Raw genomic sequence first — 17,866 nt, 5'->3', positions numbered from 1 at the left:
TTTCTCGTCTCTGAGGCGTCTCTGAGGAAGGTTAAAAAGTCTGCTATTCGCTGAATAGAGGTTGCGAGTGGAGAAAAACCCCATTTACGACACCAATCACAGTAAATCGCCCATTTATCTTGGTAAACTGCGGAGGTCAACTTTCTGAGACTGCTAGACATATGCCCTGCTGTTCTCTGAGAAAAGCCTCTCGCTCGGAGGAGATACTTGATAGCCTCCAACCGTGAGGAGACGGATTCTACCGACTGGTGGAACCTTTCCGCATGGGGCCGACACAGATGTTGCCAAGGGGGAATCTCCCTCGGAACCTCTGACAACAACAACAGCAGATCTGGAAACCATTCCGCCTGAGGCCCCAGAGGGGCTACCAAAGTCATTCTGAGACCCTGTGATCTCATTAGCCTGTACAGAACTTGACGGATCAAACAAAATTGAGGGAAAGCATACACCTCCAGGTTGTCCCAGGGATGTTGGAATGCATCCTCTGCCAATGCTAAAGGATCTGGGACCACTGAACAGAATATCTCCAGCTTCCTGTTGAAGCAAAAGGTCCAGCATGGGTCCCCCCCAAACCTGGAAAAGCTTGTCTGCTACCTCTTGATGAAGGGGCCACTCTGTGCCTAGGATCTGATCCCAACGACTGAGTTTGTCTGCGATCACATTCCATTTGCCGGGGACATACCTGGCTGAGAGCTCTACCAAATTGCTGAGCGCCCACTGGTGAACCTCGACAGTCAAAGCGTGAAGTTGACAAGAAACCAGGCCTCCCTGTTTGTTCACACAGGCTACCACCATGGTGTTGTCCGACATGAGAATGACAGAATGATCTTCTACCTTCTCCCAAAACTCCATCAGACCCAGGAGGGCTGCCTTTAACTCCAAGACGTTGATATGTTGCTGCTTGTCCTCCAAACTCCAAATGCCTGAGGCAATGAGGCCGCCTAAATGAGCCCCCAACCTATGAGGGAGGCGTCTGAGAACAGAAGGAAGTCCTGTGGAAGAGAACTTAGAGGGACACCCTTCAACAGATTCTGGTCTTCTTCCAACCACCAACGAAGGTCTTCTCTCACTTCCAGAGACAGAGGAACCACTAACAGGGGTGAGTCCCCCGCCGGAGACCAGAATTCTCCCAGTCTCCATTGCAGAGACCGAAGATGAAGACGCCCATGAGGGACCAGCTTCTCCAGGGAAGACAATACTCCCAGAAGAACCTGCCACTGATGAGCTGACGGATGTGGTTCCAACAGGGAGTCATGCACCACCACCCGCAACTTGTCCAATCTCTGATCTGACGGGAAAGCTTTTGCTACTGTTGTATTGACGACCATGCCCAGGTAGAGAATCCTTTGACTGGGTACGAGGTTCGACTTTTCCTGGTTGACTACGATGCCCAGTTCCAGACAGAACCGAAGTAGACAATCCCTGTCCTGCAGCAGCTTCTCCCTGGAAACTGCCAAAACCAACCAATCATCGACGTACCTCAGCAAACAGATCCCCTGAGCATGGGCCCAACTTGACACGAGAGAGAAGACCCTTGTGAACACTTGAGGGGTTGTTGTCAGCCCGAAGCACAAGACTTTGAACTCGAAGACCTTGTCCCAAAGAGAGAAGCAAAGGAACTTCCTGGACGTCAGATGAACAGGGATTTGGAAGTATGCGTCCCTTGAGTCTATTAACATCATAAAGTCGCCTTCCCTCATGGCTGCCAATACCAAACACGGGGTTTTCATCTTGAACCATGTCTTCCTGATGAAGTGATTCAAGGTGGATAAGTCGATCACAGGTCTCCATCCTTGGGCACCAAGAAGATGTGACTGTAAAACCCCGGAGACGAACGCACCACTTCCTATATCGCATCCTTGTCCAACATTTTCTGCACTTCCAACCAAAGAGCCAAGAACTTCAGAGAATCTGGAGGATATGCCTTCCCGAGCTGCTGCTTGTCCGACAGAGGAGGAGAGAAGTCGAGTGGCAATAGGTATCCCACCCGAAGGACATCCACCACCCACTTCTCCGCCCCATAACTCTGCCACTTGGCCAAATGGCCTGCAAGGGAGCAACCCCCCCCCCCCCCCCCCCCCCCCCCCCCCCCCCCCCCCCCCCCCCCCCCCCACCCCCCCTCCCCCCCACCCCCCCCCCCCCCCGTGCAGGAGAGGGAGAGGCGCCTAACCTACCGACAGCCCCCTTTACCTTTACCCCTTGGGCCCCTTCTTGGCTTATAGGAACGAGAGCGAAGGGGCATTGATCCTCTGACCTAGGCCGAGTCAAACGGGAAGGCCCTGCCAAACTTTAATTCCTCGACGGCCTACCAGGCGACGATCTCCTTGACTGCGCTGGACAGGGGGAGGAAGAGGAGCCGGACGTCTCCGAGGATGAAACTCCGACTTAGACAAGGCCTGGTGCACCAGTCTGTCTTTGGTGTCAGCCCAGCGCCGGTCTATCGCATTCTTGAGCTCTGTCAGAGGAAACAAATATTGGGACTCCAACAGATCTCCGTTCCTCAATGCCAGCAAGGACTCCGTGTCAACTGATCTCTCCATCCTACACAAAGCAGCGTCTCTTCTAATCAGAAAATGGTTAGCCCATATATAAACACTGAGGTGAGCCATATACAAAAACGCCTTGCCTCTTGACTGCAACAGACTGGCAAGCAAATGCACTCACCAACCCTTCCGGGGACCTGTCAGAAGTTATCTTGGCAATGACCACAGACCAGAAGTCCAGCCAAGAAACTGTCTGCAACATGGGGGCTGCTGTAGATTCCAATGCTGAGGCATCTTGCGGAGACAAGAATGGAGCCACCAACCTCACCCGCTACAAAGTCAATCCCTGCTTCAGGCGAATGACGTCTGGGTTAAGATGGTGCGACATGAAAAATGCAGAGTTCGTAGCATAGTACTTCCTATGTCTCGTGAGAGGCAGGGGTAGTAGTTTGGCAGAGCCCCTAGAGCGAAGCAAACCGTCCCGGTCCAAAACAGAGGTGTTAACCTTATGCAAGACCGACTGGGCATGCCCTGACAAAGGAAGCTGAAGAGATGATTTGGGATTCTGTATAGCTCCCACCAAGGCTTCCAAGCAAGAAGTAGTGTAAGACGACCGAGCCCGAGTCCTACTTTCCAAATGGTTGAACCCACGAATGAGATCAACAACTTCCAAAGAGGACGACAAAAACTCTTACATGTCTCCCTCCTCCTGCTCCAGCAACAGAGACCAACGACGAGTAAGATGTGTAGGCTCCTCTAAGGTACCTTCCCCATTAAAATTAATGGAAGGATCAACAGCCTAACAGCCTGAAACACCAACTAACCTGTCTGTGCTGGGCCCAGTGTCGGCTCCCAAGATGAACCCACTATAACACCAGGAACATCACTACATACTCCTCCAAGAGATGACTCATTAACATGTCCGTGAATGGTCACGGGCGTGCCAGACGTACGAATGTGAGTTGGAGAATAATCCCGAACACTCGAGATCGAAGGAGAATCCCCCAGAATCGAACTCTTGGAAGCACCAGCCACTGATTGGGGCAGGCAAACACTCCTGCTGCACCAACTCCACGCTCACCACCTTTGACCTCTTGACAGGTGCCTAGAGATCCTTATGGCGACAAATAGGCCTTGGAGAAGAAGGAGCACTTGCATCATGTGCACGGACAGGGGAGGTTGCAACACGCTCACGATGTGCATGGACGGGGGAGGTTGCAACACACTTGCGATATGCATGGACGGGGGAGGTTGCAACACAGCCATGATTTGATGCAGAGGATGAAGCAGCCACTGCAGATTGCGCAAGGGAAGATACATTAACTCTCTCTGAAACACCAACACTCTCGAGAACACGTCTGCGTTGTTCCTCCCTCCTAGGCGAAGAAAGAGTAAAGTCCTTAGCCTTCCAATGCTTGATACGCTGATGTGGCGTAGAGGGAGAAGGGGGAGAGGAAGACAGTACTGGTTTCTTATGCGATCTCTTCACAGGAGGCGGGGACGAAGCAACACATTTCCTTCCAGTACTCCCAAATGACAAGGCAGCCAACTTATCATCCAAAACAGAGTTCAACATCTTAAGCACTGCCCGGCATATAACCTCAGACTGATCTGCAAGAGAAGGCTCCGATGACATGGAAGGGAGATGTAGCGAACTGGGTGGTAGGGATGACGTTACGGCTGAGAGAGGCAGTGCAGAGGAGACAACTGGGAGTGATGTCATCGATGGGAGTGACGTCACATGTGGTGAGGTGATGATGTCATGGCTTCCCCTCGGTGTGAAGGGGAATCAGATGCCACTGGGGGAGGAATACACAATGACGGATCCCCTGACTTCATCAATGGGGCTGACACCACGGCTTCCCTCCGACTCGAAGAAGCGGCAGCAGTCACTGGTGGAGCACTACAAGATAGCTGACCTTGGCTACCCACAAAGACAAGGCCGGGAAGAGGGGGGATGGCTTGGTCAGCCTGAAGAGGGGGGTAGCGAGCCTCCATAAAGTGCGCTAGCAACACCTCCTAGGATGGGGGACCCCCTAGCCCAAGCGTCTTCCAAATCACCGCCATCTTCCCAGGAATCAAATTAACTCCCAAAGAAGAAGGGGCAACATTACAGACATCAGCCTGGTGGCCTCCCGATACTTCCAGTGACGAATCAATGGAAGAAAAGGAAGGAGACACAGGAACAACGCTACTATGGGGGGGTGAATATTGCAGGAGACGAAGCATCGGAAAGAGGAGAAACCTTCCCATGAAGGAAGAGTCGAAACCCTCCGATGCTCTCTCTTGCTATAAAATGACTTTAGGCCATGCCCAGCATTCCATGCAAGGATTCGTTAAAGTACAAAAAATCAGAACGGCACCTGCTACACGTGATGTGGGGATCAGTCGCCGCCGAAGCCAAAAAACGAGAATACGGAAAACCTGGAATTCTGGGGCACACACGTTGACGAGGCCGAGAAGGAGCAGAAGCAGCCATAATATCAGCCAAACACACACACACACATTGACGAGGCCGAGAAGGAGCAGAAGCAGCCATAATATCAGCACACACACACACACACACACACACTAAACACAAGAGAAACGGTCAATGAACCAGGTAAGGGCCAAGAGAGGTTAAAAACGACTCTCGCCCAGGCGGTTAAAGAAACGAATGACGCAGTGGCGTAGGTGAGTGGTCCTTGACCACACTTCACCTGATCTACGCATGCGTTGCCAGATATCACAAGATTCCTTGCTTTCATCTGTTTTTTAACCAGATCCAGCTAGGCGCTAGAAATTATCCTACTGTTAAGACCGAAGGTTTGTTCGCATATGAACAACTGCCGAAGTAAAAGAAATTGATGAAGTAACACTTTGTGATTTTTAGCAAATCATACCTTTTACACTGTACAGAGAACATCGAATCAGCTTGGGAAGGAAGTGACAGAAAAACTTGTGCAAAGCATATGGAAAAAATGCCAAAAACATTTTGTGTATAATACCGAAAGGTTTGACAAAAACAAAATAAAAATTTTGTAAACTTGCTAACATGCTTAACTTAGCTGTTGCAGTAGAAGATATGACAGAAGTTTAGAAGAATTTGGAAGGAAAAGGAAAAGAATGAAAGTTCAAAAATAATTAGGTGAAAAATGGGTTAGCTGGTGTGTTCACCAAAGTGCATGCTGATGTATCAGAACCAGAGAGTATGGATCCAAATGTCAAACAATTCACAAAAGTGGAACAGCAAAATGGATGAATTTTTATGATGGTACAGGCAGTCCCCAGTCATCGGCATGGGTTCTATTCCCGAGTAGCGCCGATAAGCGAAAACCACCACTAACGGAAACTTGGCGATTTATGGCGCCATAATAGCGCATATGGGGCCAATAACTGGTTATTGATGGCATAAGGACCTTTATGGCTTGCCATAAGCACCCTTGCAGCACCTCTATTAGGTATGCTATGGCACCAATAACCAGAACTCGGCCTGTTATGGCGCCATAAATCGCCAATTTTATGGCGTTAGACAAGTGCCATAAAACCAGATCACTGATAACCGAGTCTGCCGATAACCAGAGACTGCCTCCTGGACTATTAAGAAATTTATGGAGGAAAAAAAATGACAAAACAAACTACTACATATACTGGTGGAATTCTTCTCAAAAACTGCATAAAGGACCCCTACCCTGCAACTTTCTTTTATAGATTTAAATTTTGTTGCAGTGTTAATTAATTAAACGATCAGCTCCATTTAACCTGAAAGATATCTTGTTATAGGGACAACAGATAGGTGGGTTGGTATCACTTGAAACATAACTAATTTCCACAAGATTCTTTTAAATTATAAAAACAAACTTAATCAACTTTCTTCAGATTGAGACATTCTATTAAGGAAATTAAAAGTGTACTCACTAGTATTTGGACCAAAAGATATACGTTATTGGTATATGGTCCTGAGGCAGTTGGTTGAAATGACTTGGAATCTATTCATACATTTGCCAAAAGAAGTTAAAACTGAGAAACCATTTTTGCCATTATGACTGATCACAAAACACAAAATATTTAGCAGGGCCTTCTTATATAATCACAAAATTCAGGAGTGGTTAACAGAAAAACATGATCAAAGCACAAGTTGAATTTCTCTTAAAAAACAAGGAAACAATGCCTGTTATAAAACCAGAAGATTTCACAGTATAAAATATTTGGTATACCAAAAAAAGAACACATGAATTAGGTGGCGAGGGGAAAATCAATGTTATAAAAAATACTCCTAAAATATCAACTAAAAATATTAAATGAGCTTACCTAATTTATTATGTTCACTTTCGAGCCAGTCTGCATCGAGTTCATCCTCAACCCGGCGGTCACTATATTTTAGAGCGTCCCAGCTGTCCACTACTTTCTTAGCTCCTGAACCCGATGGTCTGCTGCCTGGTAAAATTCAATTACTTTACCACATGAAATGGGACCCTCTTTTTCTCGCAGTACATAGGTAGGTACTAACAGTTTCCAAATCTGTACATATTTCTTTATAATGGTGTACCTCCTGGAGGTTGATAATTGTTTTTTAAACTTTATAAATTATCAACTTCAAGGAGTTACACTACGAGCATCCTTCCCTTTATAGTTAAATGTTTTCTTGGTCATTACATTTAGCCAAGAACTTATTAACCTTTACTCAGTTGGTATGAGAATAAGTGCTTTCACGGATTGAGAGTACTTCCTAAAAGTTGTTAATTTCAATAAAATTACCAACATTAAGGAATTACCCTGCTGGTATACTTTTTATATGACGTGTATGTAATTTTGAACCATCGTTTACTCTATATTACATCTCACAGCTTAGGTTGCTGTTACATTCATTATCATCATTTGTCTTAAAGGTGTCTTTATGCACTGTGTACTTAATCCCAGAGGTTGATGATTATTGGTTATGCTTTTTAAATCATCAACTCCAAAACAAGCTTCTGTTTGTAGCTCAGATTTCAATCAACTGTTAACAATATTACTCATGTTCTTGCTGTGACATACAACAGGTTAAGATGAAATTACAATTGTAATCATCATCATCCTGTGCATTAGGTCTGTGCTACTCTAAGCAACAAAACCGTAGATGCTAACATTCACATTTCTTTATGACAGTGTACTTCCTGGAGATTGATAATTGTTGGTTACTCCTAAACTATCAACTTCAAGGAGTTTTGCAACAAGCATCTATATAGTTCAGTGTTTTCTTGACTGTTTTGTTAATCCAAGAACTTCTTAACCCTTAAACGCCTATTGGATGTATCAAACGTCGACGAAAATTGTCTGTTGGGTGCTTAATTGACATATGGTACGTCAAGGCAAAAAAGTTTTTTTTTAAATTCGCGGAAAAATAGTTATAGGCCTACTTGGAGAAAACTTTTGAATCACGCACCTTAAGGGATGCTGGGAGCTCACAGATCAAGCTGTTGTTTTGTTTAAAAGTGTTACCAAGGCGCGCATGCGCGAATTTCTTTCTTCTAACACTAAAAAGCATCAGCAACACATCTCAGAAATTATTTTGTCACTTTGACGTAATTTTTGCACCATTTTATATTAGCCGTTACATAGAGTTTTATATATGAAAATGTGCACAATTTCATGTAGAATCGACAATAAACAACCAATGGTTGTAGCTTTTATCAGTTTTGAAATATCTTAATATAAATAACGATAAATGCCAAAATATCAACCTTTGGTCAACTTTGACTCGACTGAAATGGTCGAAAAATGCAATTGTAAGCTAAAACTCTAATATTCTAGTAATATTCAATCATTTACCTTCATTTTGCAACAAATTGGAAGTCTCTAGCACAATATTTTGAATGGTGAATTTTTGAAAAAAACTTTTTCCTTACTTCCACGCAGTAACTGCCGAAAAAATCAGAAATTCTTTCGTCCGATTGTCATGATGTTTGCACTGTTTTATATTAGCCGTTACATAAAGTTTTATATATGAAAATGTGTGTGATTTCATGTTGAATACAACAAAAAAATACTCATGATTATAGCTTTTATCAGTTTTGAAATATTTTCATATAAATAACGATAAGTGCCAAAATTTCAACCTTCGGTCAACTTAGACTCAACCAAAATGGTAAAAAAACGCAACAATTGTAAGCTAAAACTCTTATATTCTAGTAATATTCAATCATTTACCTTCATTTTGCAACAAATTGGAAGTCTCTTGCACAATATTTTGATTTATGGTGAAATTTTGAAAAACTTTTTCCTTATGTCCACGCGGTACCTCTGGCGAATAAATCAGAAATTCTTTCGTCCGATTGTCGTAATGTTTGCATCGTTTTATATTAGCCGTTACATAAAGTTTTATGTAAGAAAATGTGCGCAATTTCATGTAGAATACAATGAAAAATAACTCATGGTTGTAGCTTTTATCAGTTTTGAAATATTTTCATATAAATTACGATATATAGAAAAAATTCGACCTTCGGTCAACTTTAACTCGACCGAAATGGTAGAAAACTGCAGTTGTAAGCTACAACACTTACAGTCTAGTAATATTCAACCAATTACTTTCATTTTGCAACAAACGGGAAGTCTCTAGCACAATATTTCGATTTATGGTGAGTTTTTTAAAACAACTTTTTTTTACGTCCGCACGTTACGAATTCATGCATCATATTATGATAATATTTTCTCTGTGTTGCTTTGATTGTTTTACAAATTGTCATATACCAAAATTATTGCAATTTAGTGTACAATACAACGAAAAAATAATTAACTCAGCTTTAACCGTTTTGCTCACAGAGCAATTTGTATACAATATATGAAATTTTTTTTTTGTGCTGTCATATATTCCAATATTTATATGTGATAATGATATTTTTTTCATTTCTGATGGTTGCATACAAAACTTCAGGCAATGACAAAAAAATGAGCCAAAAATGAACTCTTAATCTTGAAGACTCAGCGTGCTGTGATTTTTTGAAAAAAAAAAAAAAAACTTTTTTTCAGCCTCGGCGCTCACTCCCGAATGTCGCCGGCATACGGGAGACACTTTTGGAAATACCGGCTCGGCGTTTAAGGGTTAACCTTTACTCAACTGGTCAAATGAGATGTTCAATGAATTTTCCATACAGTCTTGTTGGTAAGAACATGAATACTTTTATGAATTGAGTGTGCTTCCTAAAGTTTGTTAAATTCCATAAAATTAACAACATTAAGGAATTACACTACTGGCATACTTGTTACTTAAAGCATACTGTTATAAAGTTATTCAGGCTATAAAACACCTCATATTGAAAATCCTGCTTAGGTTGGTGTCACATTCAACATTGTTATTTATCAATGAATATGGGGCATCTTGATACATACTGTACTTCCTGGAGCTTGATGATTACTGGTTACACTTTAAAATCATCAACTTCAAGGAATTACGATAAAAACAAGTTTTTGTTTGTCGCTCACATTTCAATCTAATGTACATTTAACTACAGTATAAAGATCTTAACTTAAAACTTGAAAAAAAGAATTTAATACCTTCAAAAGTTGACAAATGGTCAATAGTAAAGAAATAACCTTACCTAGGTACATATGTACAGTGTCCCCCCCGTATTCACGAGGGATGTGTACCAGGCACCCCCGTGAAAAGTTAAAACCTGCGAATAGTTGAAACCACCACAAAAAATGCTTATAACGGCCTATCTTGAAAGTTCAGATACCAAATTTATACCTTCAATAACATCCTCCTTCAAATATACCTAAAATTACTAACCTATTGCTGTATTAATCTTTAAGGTTGGATTATTAATATCATTTCAAGGTCATCTTAAACATGTTACCATTAAAAATATATACCTACAGCCATTAACAGAGAGAGAGAGAGAGAGAGAGAGAGAGAGAGAGAGAGAGAGAGAGAGAGAGAGAGAGAGAGAGAGAGAGAGAGAGAGCGTTGAATGGCAACATCATATATCTGACCATCAAGAGTGAAATTATGGATTATTTCTGAGACAGAGAGAATAATAATGGAGAGAGAGAGAGAGAGAGAGAGAGAGAGAGAGAGAGAGAGAGAGAGAGAGAGAGAGAGAGAGAGTATAACTCCTAGACTCCGACTCCTTCCCCTCCGCAATTCATATATCAAACTGTCATTTACTCCCCCGCCCTCCTTCCTCCAAGTGGATAAAAGACTGGGAATCACCATTTTTTACTAATCTTATTAATATTTGAAAATTAGTTATAAGATAAATCATTTATTTATACTATAAAACAAATAAATAAACATGAGAGAGAGAGAGAGAGAGAGAGAGAGAGAGAGAGAGAGAGAGAGAGAGAGAGAGAGAGAGAGAGAGAGAGAAAAGTTATTGTTTTTGTTGAATTTCATTAAACTTAATATTATATGAAAACTAGTACTGTTTATTTTTATTTTACCATAAAATGTAGTAATGCCCTTAAAGATATACTGTATGCATATACTTCCAGCCCAGATGACGAGAGTTACCACAATGACATACGTATCTCGTGTGGCAAGAGAGAGAGAGAGAGAGAGAGAGAGAGAGAGAGAGAGAGAGAGAGAGAGAGAGAGAGAGAGAGAGTTAACCTTACTTAAGAGCGAAATGGATAGATTATTGTATTTCTTTAAATGTACTATCATATGAATTTAGAAATTAATTATTATACAAAAAATATTAATAAACATATACACGTGTACCATAGAAATTCTCTTATCTCAGTGAGAGAGAGAGAGAGAGAGAGAGAGAGAGAGAGAGAGAGAGAGAGAGAGAGAGAGAGAGTTGGCAACTTTCACTCACTCCTGTCACATTACATACTTGATATATTTTGTCAGCTGTTGGACCTCTCAGCTTGGCTACCTAGAGTTCAAAGACAAGACGGGGGGGCAGAAAGGATTTTCTTTCATTCTCACAATTTTTTTATTTATAAAATAAAATCTTGCAAATTCACTTTACTATTTTCTTTAATGAATGGATATTATTGCGGTTCACATTAATATTGATATTTGCATACATCTCTGTAAGAGAGAGAGAGAGAGAGAGAGAGAGAGAGAGAGAGAGAGAGAGAGAGAGAGACTATCGTAGTATTTCTGTAAAATACTTTCACATATGATTTTTGTAATTACAGTTGTTATTGTTGTTAATATTATTATTATTATTATCATTATTATTATTATTACTACTATTATTATTATTATTATTGTTACTATTTGAAAATATTAATAAATATATTATACATAAGTGTACCATAAAAATCTCTTATCTCAGTAAATAGAGAGAGAGAGAGAGAGAGAGACTCCCCTCCCCTCCTGTCTCATTACTTGATTTATATAACAGCTTTAGTACCTGGAGTTAGAGAGAGAAGACTGGGATTTCCTTCATTCTTACATAATTTTTTAAATTATAAACTAAAATCTTACTAATTGACTGCAGTATTTTCTTTGATGAATTGATTGCTCTTTAAAGACATTAAATGTTAATTATTGTTATTATGTGATATCATTTAATCTTATTAAACTTACTAATACAGTATTGATCAATATTAATATTTGAAAATTAGTAAATCATTTTTGTATCAAGAAAATAACATCAAAATACAGTAATTAGTGATTATTTATCGTTGGAAAAACCCGCAAATAGACGACTCCCCCGCAAATAATGGGTAGATATGATCCAGAGATAAATCAGCAAATCCGTGAGTCCGAGAATCCGGAGAACGCGAATACGGGGGGGCCAAATGTACTCTTATAACCATTCTTTCTCTAATGTAAAGTACTATTTAAATATAAAACTGAAAATTACTCAGTACATCAAATATTTAAATGAAATTACAATTAAACTGGAAAGAACAGAAAAGTTCAACCCCAAAATCACAAATTTTGAAAGTATATAATTTGTATTTTTCCTAACCATACAAACTTAAGGCCCTTTACAATATGACAAATTTTCTAAAACAATTTGTATTTTTCATAGCTACAAACCTGAGGTCTTGACAATAGGATAGTTTCTATCGCCTAACTGGATCTGGTTAAATCACATGAAAGCAAGGAATCTAGTGAGATCTGGCAACGTGTGCATATATCGGGTGAAGAGTGGTCAAGGACCACGCGCCCACGCCACCGCGTCAAGTCTTTTCTTAACCGCCTGGACAAGAGTTGTGGTTGACCTCTCTCGGCCTTTACCTGGTTCATTGCCCGTTTCGCTTGTGTGTGTGTGTGGGGGGGGTTAGTGTGTGAGTGGGGGGGGGGGGGGGGGGGGGGGGGGGGGGGGGGGGGGGGGGGGGGGGGGGGGGGGGGGGGGGGGGGGGGGGGGGGGGGGGTTATTATGGCTGCTTCTGCTCCATCTCGGCCTCGTCAACGTGCATGCCCCGAACTCCAGGTTTTCCGTGTTCTCTTGCAGTAGGTGTCGCTCTAACATTTGTACAATAACGAATCACTGCATGGAATGGCATGCGTGGCCTAGAGAGCAGTGGAAGTTATTTTATAGTGAGAGGGGGCATTGTAGGGTTACTACTCTTCCTTTGTGGGAGAGCTTTTCTTCTCCTCTTCCCGATGCTTTGTCTCCTGCTGCTGTTACACCTCCTGCTAGTGTTGTGCCTTCCATCGATTCGTCACTAGAAGTATCAGGAGGTGCTCAGGCTGATTTATGTAATGTCACCCCTTCTTCCTCAGGAGTTAATTTGATTGATTCCTGAGAAGGAGGAGGCTTTTTCATCAATTCCTTTTATTTCAGAGTCGGAGGCGTCCAAAATGACGCACTTCATGGATGCTTGCTAACCCCCCACCCTCCTCTATTCTGTCTAGGACCTCGCCCCCGCCCCCCCCCCCCAAACCCCCGGGCCTACCGTCTTCATGTGTAGCCGAGGTCATCATTTTGTATTGCTCTGCCAGTGACAACTGCCGCTTTTTTGAGTCAGAGGGAAGCCGTGGCATCAGTCATTTTGTAACCCCACCCCCCTGCCAGTGGCGTCTGCTTCCCGTTCGGATCGAGGGGAAGCCATGATGTCATCCCTGCTTAAGACATCACTTCCGTCGATGATGTCACTCCCAGTCATCTCCGCTGCGCTGCCTCACTCACCTATGTCCTCGTTTGCTGCTGTGACGTCATCTCTGCCATCCAGTTAGCTGCATCTCCCTTCCATGTCATCTTCAGTGTAGCTGGAAACAGCTGTTCAACTTAAAACAAGATGATGAAGTACTAGTTAACTACAGACTATGGGTGGGATTCCTGCCACCCAAGTCAATGCACTCACTTTGCCTTTTGGCCCAAGAAGCAACACTTCTGGACCTTTCGAATTAATGTGTGTCTGTAGCAGCATTGCTTCAAAACGGTTTTGATGAACCCGGAGCGGCAGAGACAATAAAACTAGGATAAGCAATGGGTTTGTTTTATCGTCAGCCCCTCTCTGCTAGAGAGAGGGAAGGACTTGCATCTATTAATCTAACTAAGATTACAGATGAGGTGCTCACTTGTGTACAGTCACCTATATGACCCGCCCGAACAGCAAGTGACGGATGACAACTCAACTCTCTCTACGAGAGAGGCGAGGAAAACAGAGAGAATGAAAGGAGCCATTCACCCCATACATTCGCTCTTTGCCACCGAATACCTTAACAGGGCTAAAAAAAATGAGTCCCAAGACCTGTGGACAATGACCTGAAGGTAAAAAGATATGAGTCAACAACCAACGTCACTTTCTGTCCAAATACCTGAAAAACTGACAAGTTCTTCCGCATTGCAAGGGATGGACCAATGTCCCTATCCTCATGAAGTACTAAGAATGAACTCCTAGCCACATGTTGGCCGTTGAGAACACTCGTTTGATAGCCTCACATGGCTAGAAATGTTGATTCCTCTTGAAGATAGTACAGAGGCACTCTAACTGGAAACAGTAGTATCTTCGGGCTCTAGCAATTGCTTTCGAAGCCTTGCTTGAAAAGCCTCTCGCTCTGACCAATCTTTCGATAGTCGAAAGGCAGTCAGAGCGAGAGCGGGGAGGTTTTGATGGAACCTCTCGAAGTGGGGTTGTCTGAGAAGATCTATCCTGTTTGGAAGAGATCTTGGGTAGTCTACTGTCCATTCCTGTACCTCTGTGAACCAATCTTGGGATGGCCAAAACGGGGCGATGAGAGTTAATCTCGTCCCTGTTGATGCTACGAACTTCATCACTACTCCTAGCAACTTGAATGGAGGGAAAGCGTAAGCGTCGAGTCCCGACCACTCCAGTAGCATGGCATCCACCGCTATCGCTCTCGGGTCTTCTACTAAGGAGCAGAAGTTCTCTATTCTCTTTGACAGGAACGTCGCAAACAAATCTATTTGCGGCCTTCCCCACAGGTTCCACAGTCTTTGGCAGACTTGTTCGTGCAGAGTCCACTCCGTGGGGAGAACTTGGTTTGTCCTGCTGAGCCTGTCTGCTCTGACATTCCTTTCCCCTTTTACAAATCTGGTCAGGAGGGTGATATTCCTCTCCTCCGTCCATGACAACAAATCCTTCGTTATCTCGAATAGGGAAAACGAGTGCGTCCCCCCTTGTTTTTTTATATATGCCAACGCCGTGGTGTTGTCTGCGTTGACTTGAATCACTTGATTTCTTACTTCTGACTTGAAGAATTTTAATGCCAGAAACACTGCATATAGTTCTTTGGCATTTATATGCCAATCCTTTTGCTCTTTCTTCCATTTGCCAGAGACTTCTCTTGCCCCTAGAGTTGCTCCCCATCCCGTCTCTGAAGCGTCTGAGAACAAGATTTGGTTTGGGTTCCGAACCTCTAGGGACACTCCCTCGTTCTTTTTGAGTGGGAGCAGCCACCACTTTTAAGTGTTTCTTCACCTCTATTGTTACCGGAAAAGTGTCCGACAGATGGCCCTTCTTCCAAGTCCAAGATCTCTTTAGAAAGAATTGTAGAGGCCTTAGATGAAGTCTTCCTAGGGATACAAATTGTTCCAAGGAAGAAAGAGTCCCTAGAAGGCTCAGCCACTCCCTGGCTGAACTCCTGTCTTTCTTTAGGAAGGATGTTACTTTCTGAATCCCTCGAAGAATCCTTTCTTGGGACGGAAAAACCCGAAAATCCAGAGAATTCATCTGAATCCCCAAATAGACTAAGTCCTGACTGGGGATCATCTGCGATTTCTCGAGATTCACGAGAAGTCCTAACTCTTTTGTCAATTCTAATGTTTTCTTCAGATCCTCCAAACATTGTTCCTGGGATTTTGCTCTTATCAGCCAATCTTCTAGGTAAAGAGAGACGCTTATGCCTTCCAGGTGTAGCCATCTGGCTACGTTCCGCATCAGGTACGTAAATACCTGCGGAGCCGTGGAGAGGCCGAAGCACAAGGCCCTGAACTGGTAGACCTTCCCTTGTATCACAAACCTGAGATACTTCTTTGATGACGGGTGAATAGGAACGTGGAAATATGCATCCTGCAGGTCTAGAGAGACCATCCAGTCTCCTCTTCGCAGGGCTGAAAGTACCGAGGCAGAAGTCTCCATCGAGAACTTTTTCTTTTCCACATATTGGTTCAGAATGCTCACGTCCAAGACTGGCCTCCATCCTCCGGATGCCTTTGGAACTAAAAACAGGCGGTTGTAAAACCCCAGAGAGGAAGGCTCCTGAACCTCTTCTATTGCCTCTTTGTCCTTCATTCCTATCACCATCTGAAGAAGCGTCTCCCTCAGAACAGGGTCCTTGTACTTCGCCGACAGTTCCTTTGGAGAATTTGACAAAGGTGGTCTGTCCTGAAAGGGTATAATGTAACCTTTCCCCAAGACTGCTAGCGTCCAAGGATCGGCTTTCCTTATTGCCCAAGCCCCTACGAAGTTTAGGAGTCTGGCCCCTACAGATGTTTGGAGGACTTCGCTGCTACTTTGATCTCTTGAAAGACCGAAAGGAGGACCTTCCTCGCTTTTCAGCTGCCTTCCTTTTCGTTGGAGGACGAGAGGTGGACCCTCTCCGAAAGGGCACTACCGGAGTACGCGTAGTCTTCCTCGCCACTGGTACTGTTGGTCTCGTTTTCTTAGAGGATTGTACTAATAGATCTTGGGTTGCCTTTTCAGCAAGAGACTTAGAAATCTCCTTCACCAATTGCGAAGGGAACAGGTGATCCGAGAGAGGAGCGTATAAAAGGGCTGACCTTTGTGAAGGAGATACCGCTTTGGTTAGAAATGAACCAAATAATGTTCTCTTCTTCACTACTCCTGCTCCAAATAGAGATGACAATTCTCCCGAACCATCCTGAACCGCCTTATCCATACAGGATAAGATGCAATGTAACACCACAGGCTCTAAAACGTTGGGTTAATTGCCTTCTTGGCCAGCACTCCAAGGGACCAATCCAAGTTAAAAACTTCTAGTACATGGAAAAGTCCCTTGAGGTGCTGATCCAATTCTGACATGCTCCAATATGCTTTAGCTGTATTCAAAGCATGTCTCCTCGATGCTTCAACCAAGCTTGAAAAATCCGCCTCTGCGGAAGATGGAAGCATAAGTCCCATCGCTTCCTCTGTCCTGTACCATATTCCTCTCCTACCCCCGAGCTTACATGGAGGAGTGCAAAAAACTGTCTTTTGAGCTTCCTTCTTCACCTTCATCCAATTATTTAAAGATTGAATAGCCTTCTTCATTGATATGGCTGGCTTCATTTTTAAATACGAAGAAGATTTAGGAATCTTCGTACTCGAGAACAGAGATCTCGGGGAAGGAGGAGCTGCAGGGCTTAGAGAGTCTCCAAATTCTTGCAGGAGAAGAGAGGCTAACACCTTGTAATTAGATACCCCCTCATTGTTCGGGGTTTCTTCCTCCCGACACTTCGTCCAACTCCATCATAGAAGGAGAGCGAGCTCTTTTATGAGAGTCTTTGTCCGTAGATTTATTCCCTTTAGGAGAAATACTCCTAGAAGGAGAGAGACTGACTGATCTAGAAGCTCTCCCTTTCCTTTCCACTAAAACATCCTGAGACATCGAGGTCGAAACCGTAACCTTCGATGTACCAGGTTGCTTCCTTGAATTAGGGCTTCTATTTGTAGGAGACTCGCTATCCGAAGACATTACATGACTATATAAAGATCTTCTGTTACTCCTTGTAACTTCTCGCTCTTCCAGCTCTTCACGTTCAGCTGGCGCCTTGCGCCTGGCTGGCACTTCGCGCTTGGTTGACTCTTCTCGCGCGGCTGGCGCCTTGCTCTCGGCTAGCGCTTTGCGCCTAGCTGGCTCCTCTCGCGCAGCTGGCGCATCGCGCTCGACTAGCGCTTCGCGCCTGGTTGGCGCTTCGCGGCAGTCTGGCGTCTCGCGTTTGGCTGGCGCTTCACGCCTGTATGTCACTTTGCAGCAGCCTGGCGCTTCGCTCCTGGCTTGCGCTTCGCTCCTGGCTGGCGCTTCTCGCCTGGTTGGCGCTTCTCGGCAG

At 43.6% G+C, this 17,866-nt stretch overlaps 1 protein-coding gene across 2 annotated transcripts in view; it reads right to left on the bottom strand.

Moving 5' to 3' along the window:
- LOC135224463 (uncharacterized) overlaps nucleotides 1-17,866 on the bottom strand; it is a 151,908-nt gene that overhangs the window by 98,128 nt on the left and 35,914 nt on the right. For both annotated transcript variants that reach the window (XM_064263462.1, XM_064263463.1), the window contains one exon: nucleotides 6,774-6,899. In XM_064263462.1, the coding sequence (XP_064119532.1) occupies nucleotides 6,774-6,899 (126 nt within the window). The remainder of the gene's footprint in view (nucleotides 1-6,773; nucleotides 6,900-17,866) is intronic.

Source organism: Macrobrachium nipponense, chromosome 12, assembly GCF_015104395.2.
Source record: "Macrobrachium nipponense isolate FS-2020 chromosome 12, ASM1510439v2, whole genome shotgun sequence".
In the NCBI taxonomy this organism is placed as follows: domain Eukaryota; kingdom Metazoa; phylum Arthropoda; class Malacostraca; order Decapoda; family Palaemonidae; genus Macrobrachium; species Macrobrachium nipponense.
The sequence above is the reverse complement of the archived record's forward strand: the minus strand, read 5'-3'. Positions and strand labels throughout refer to the sequence as shown.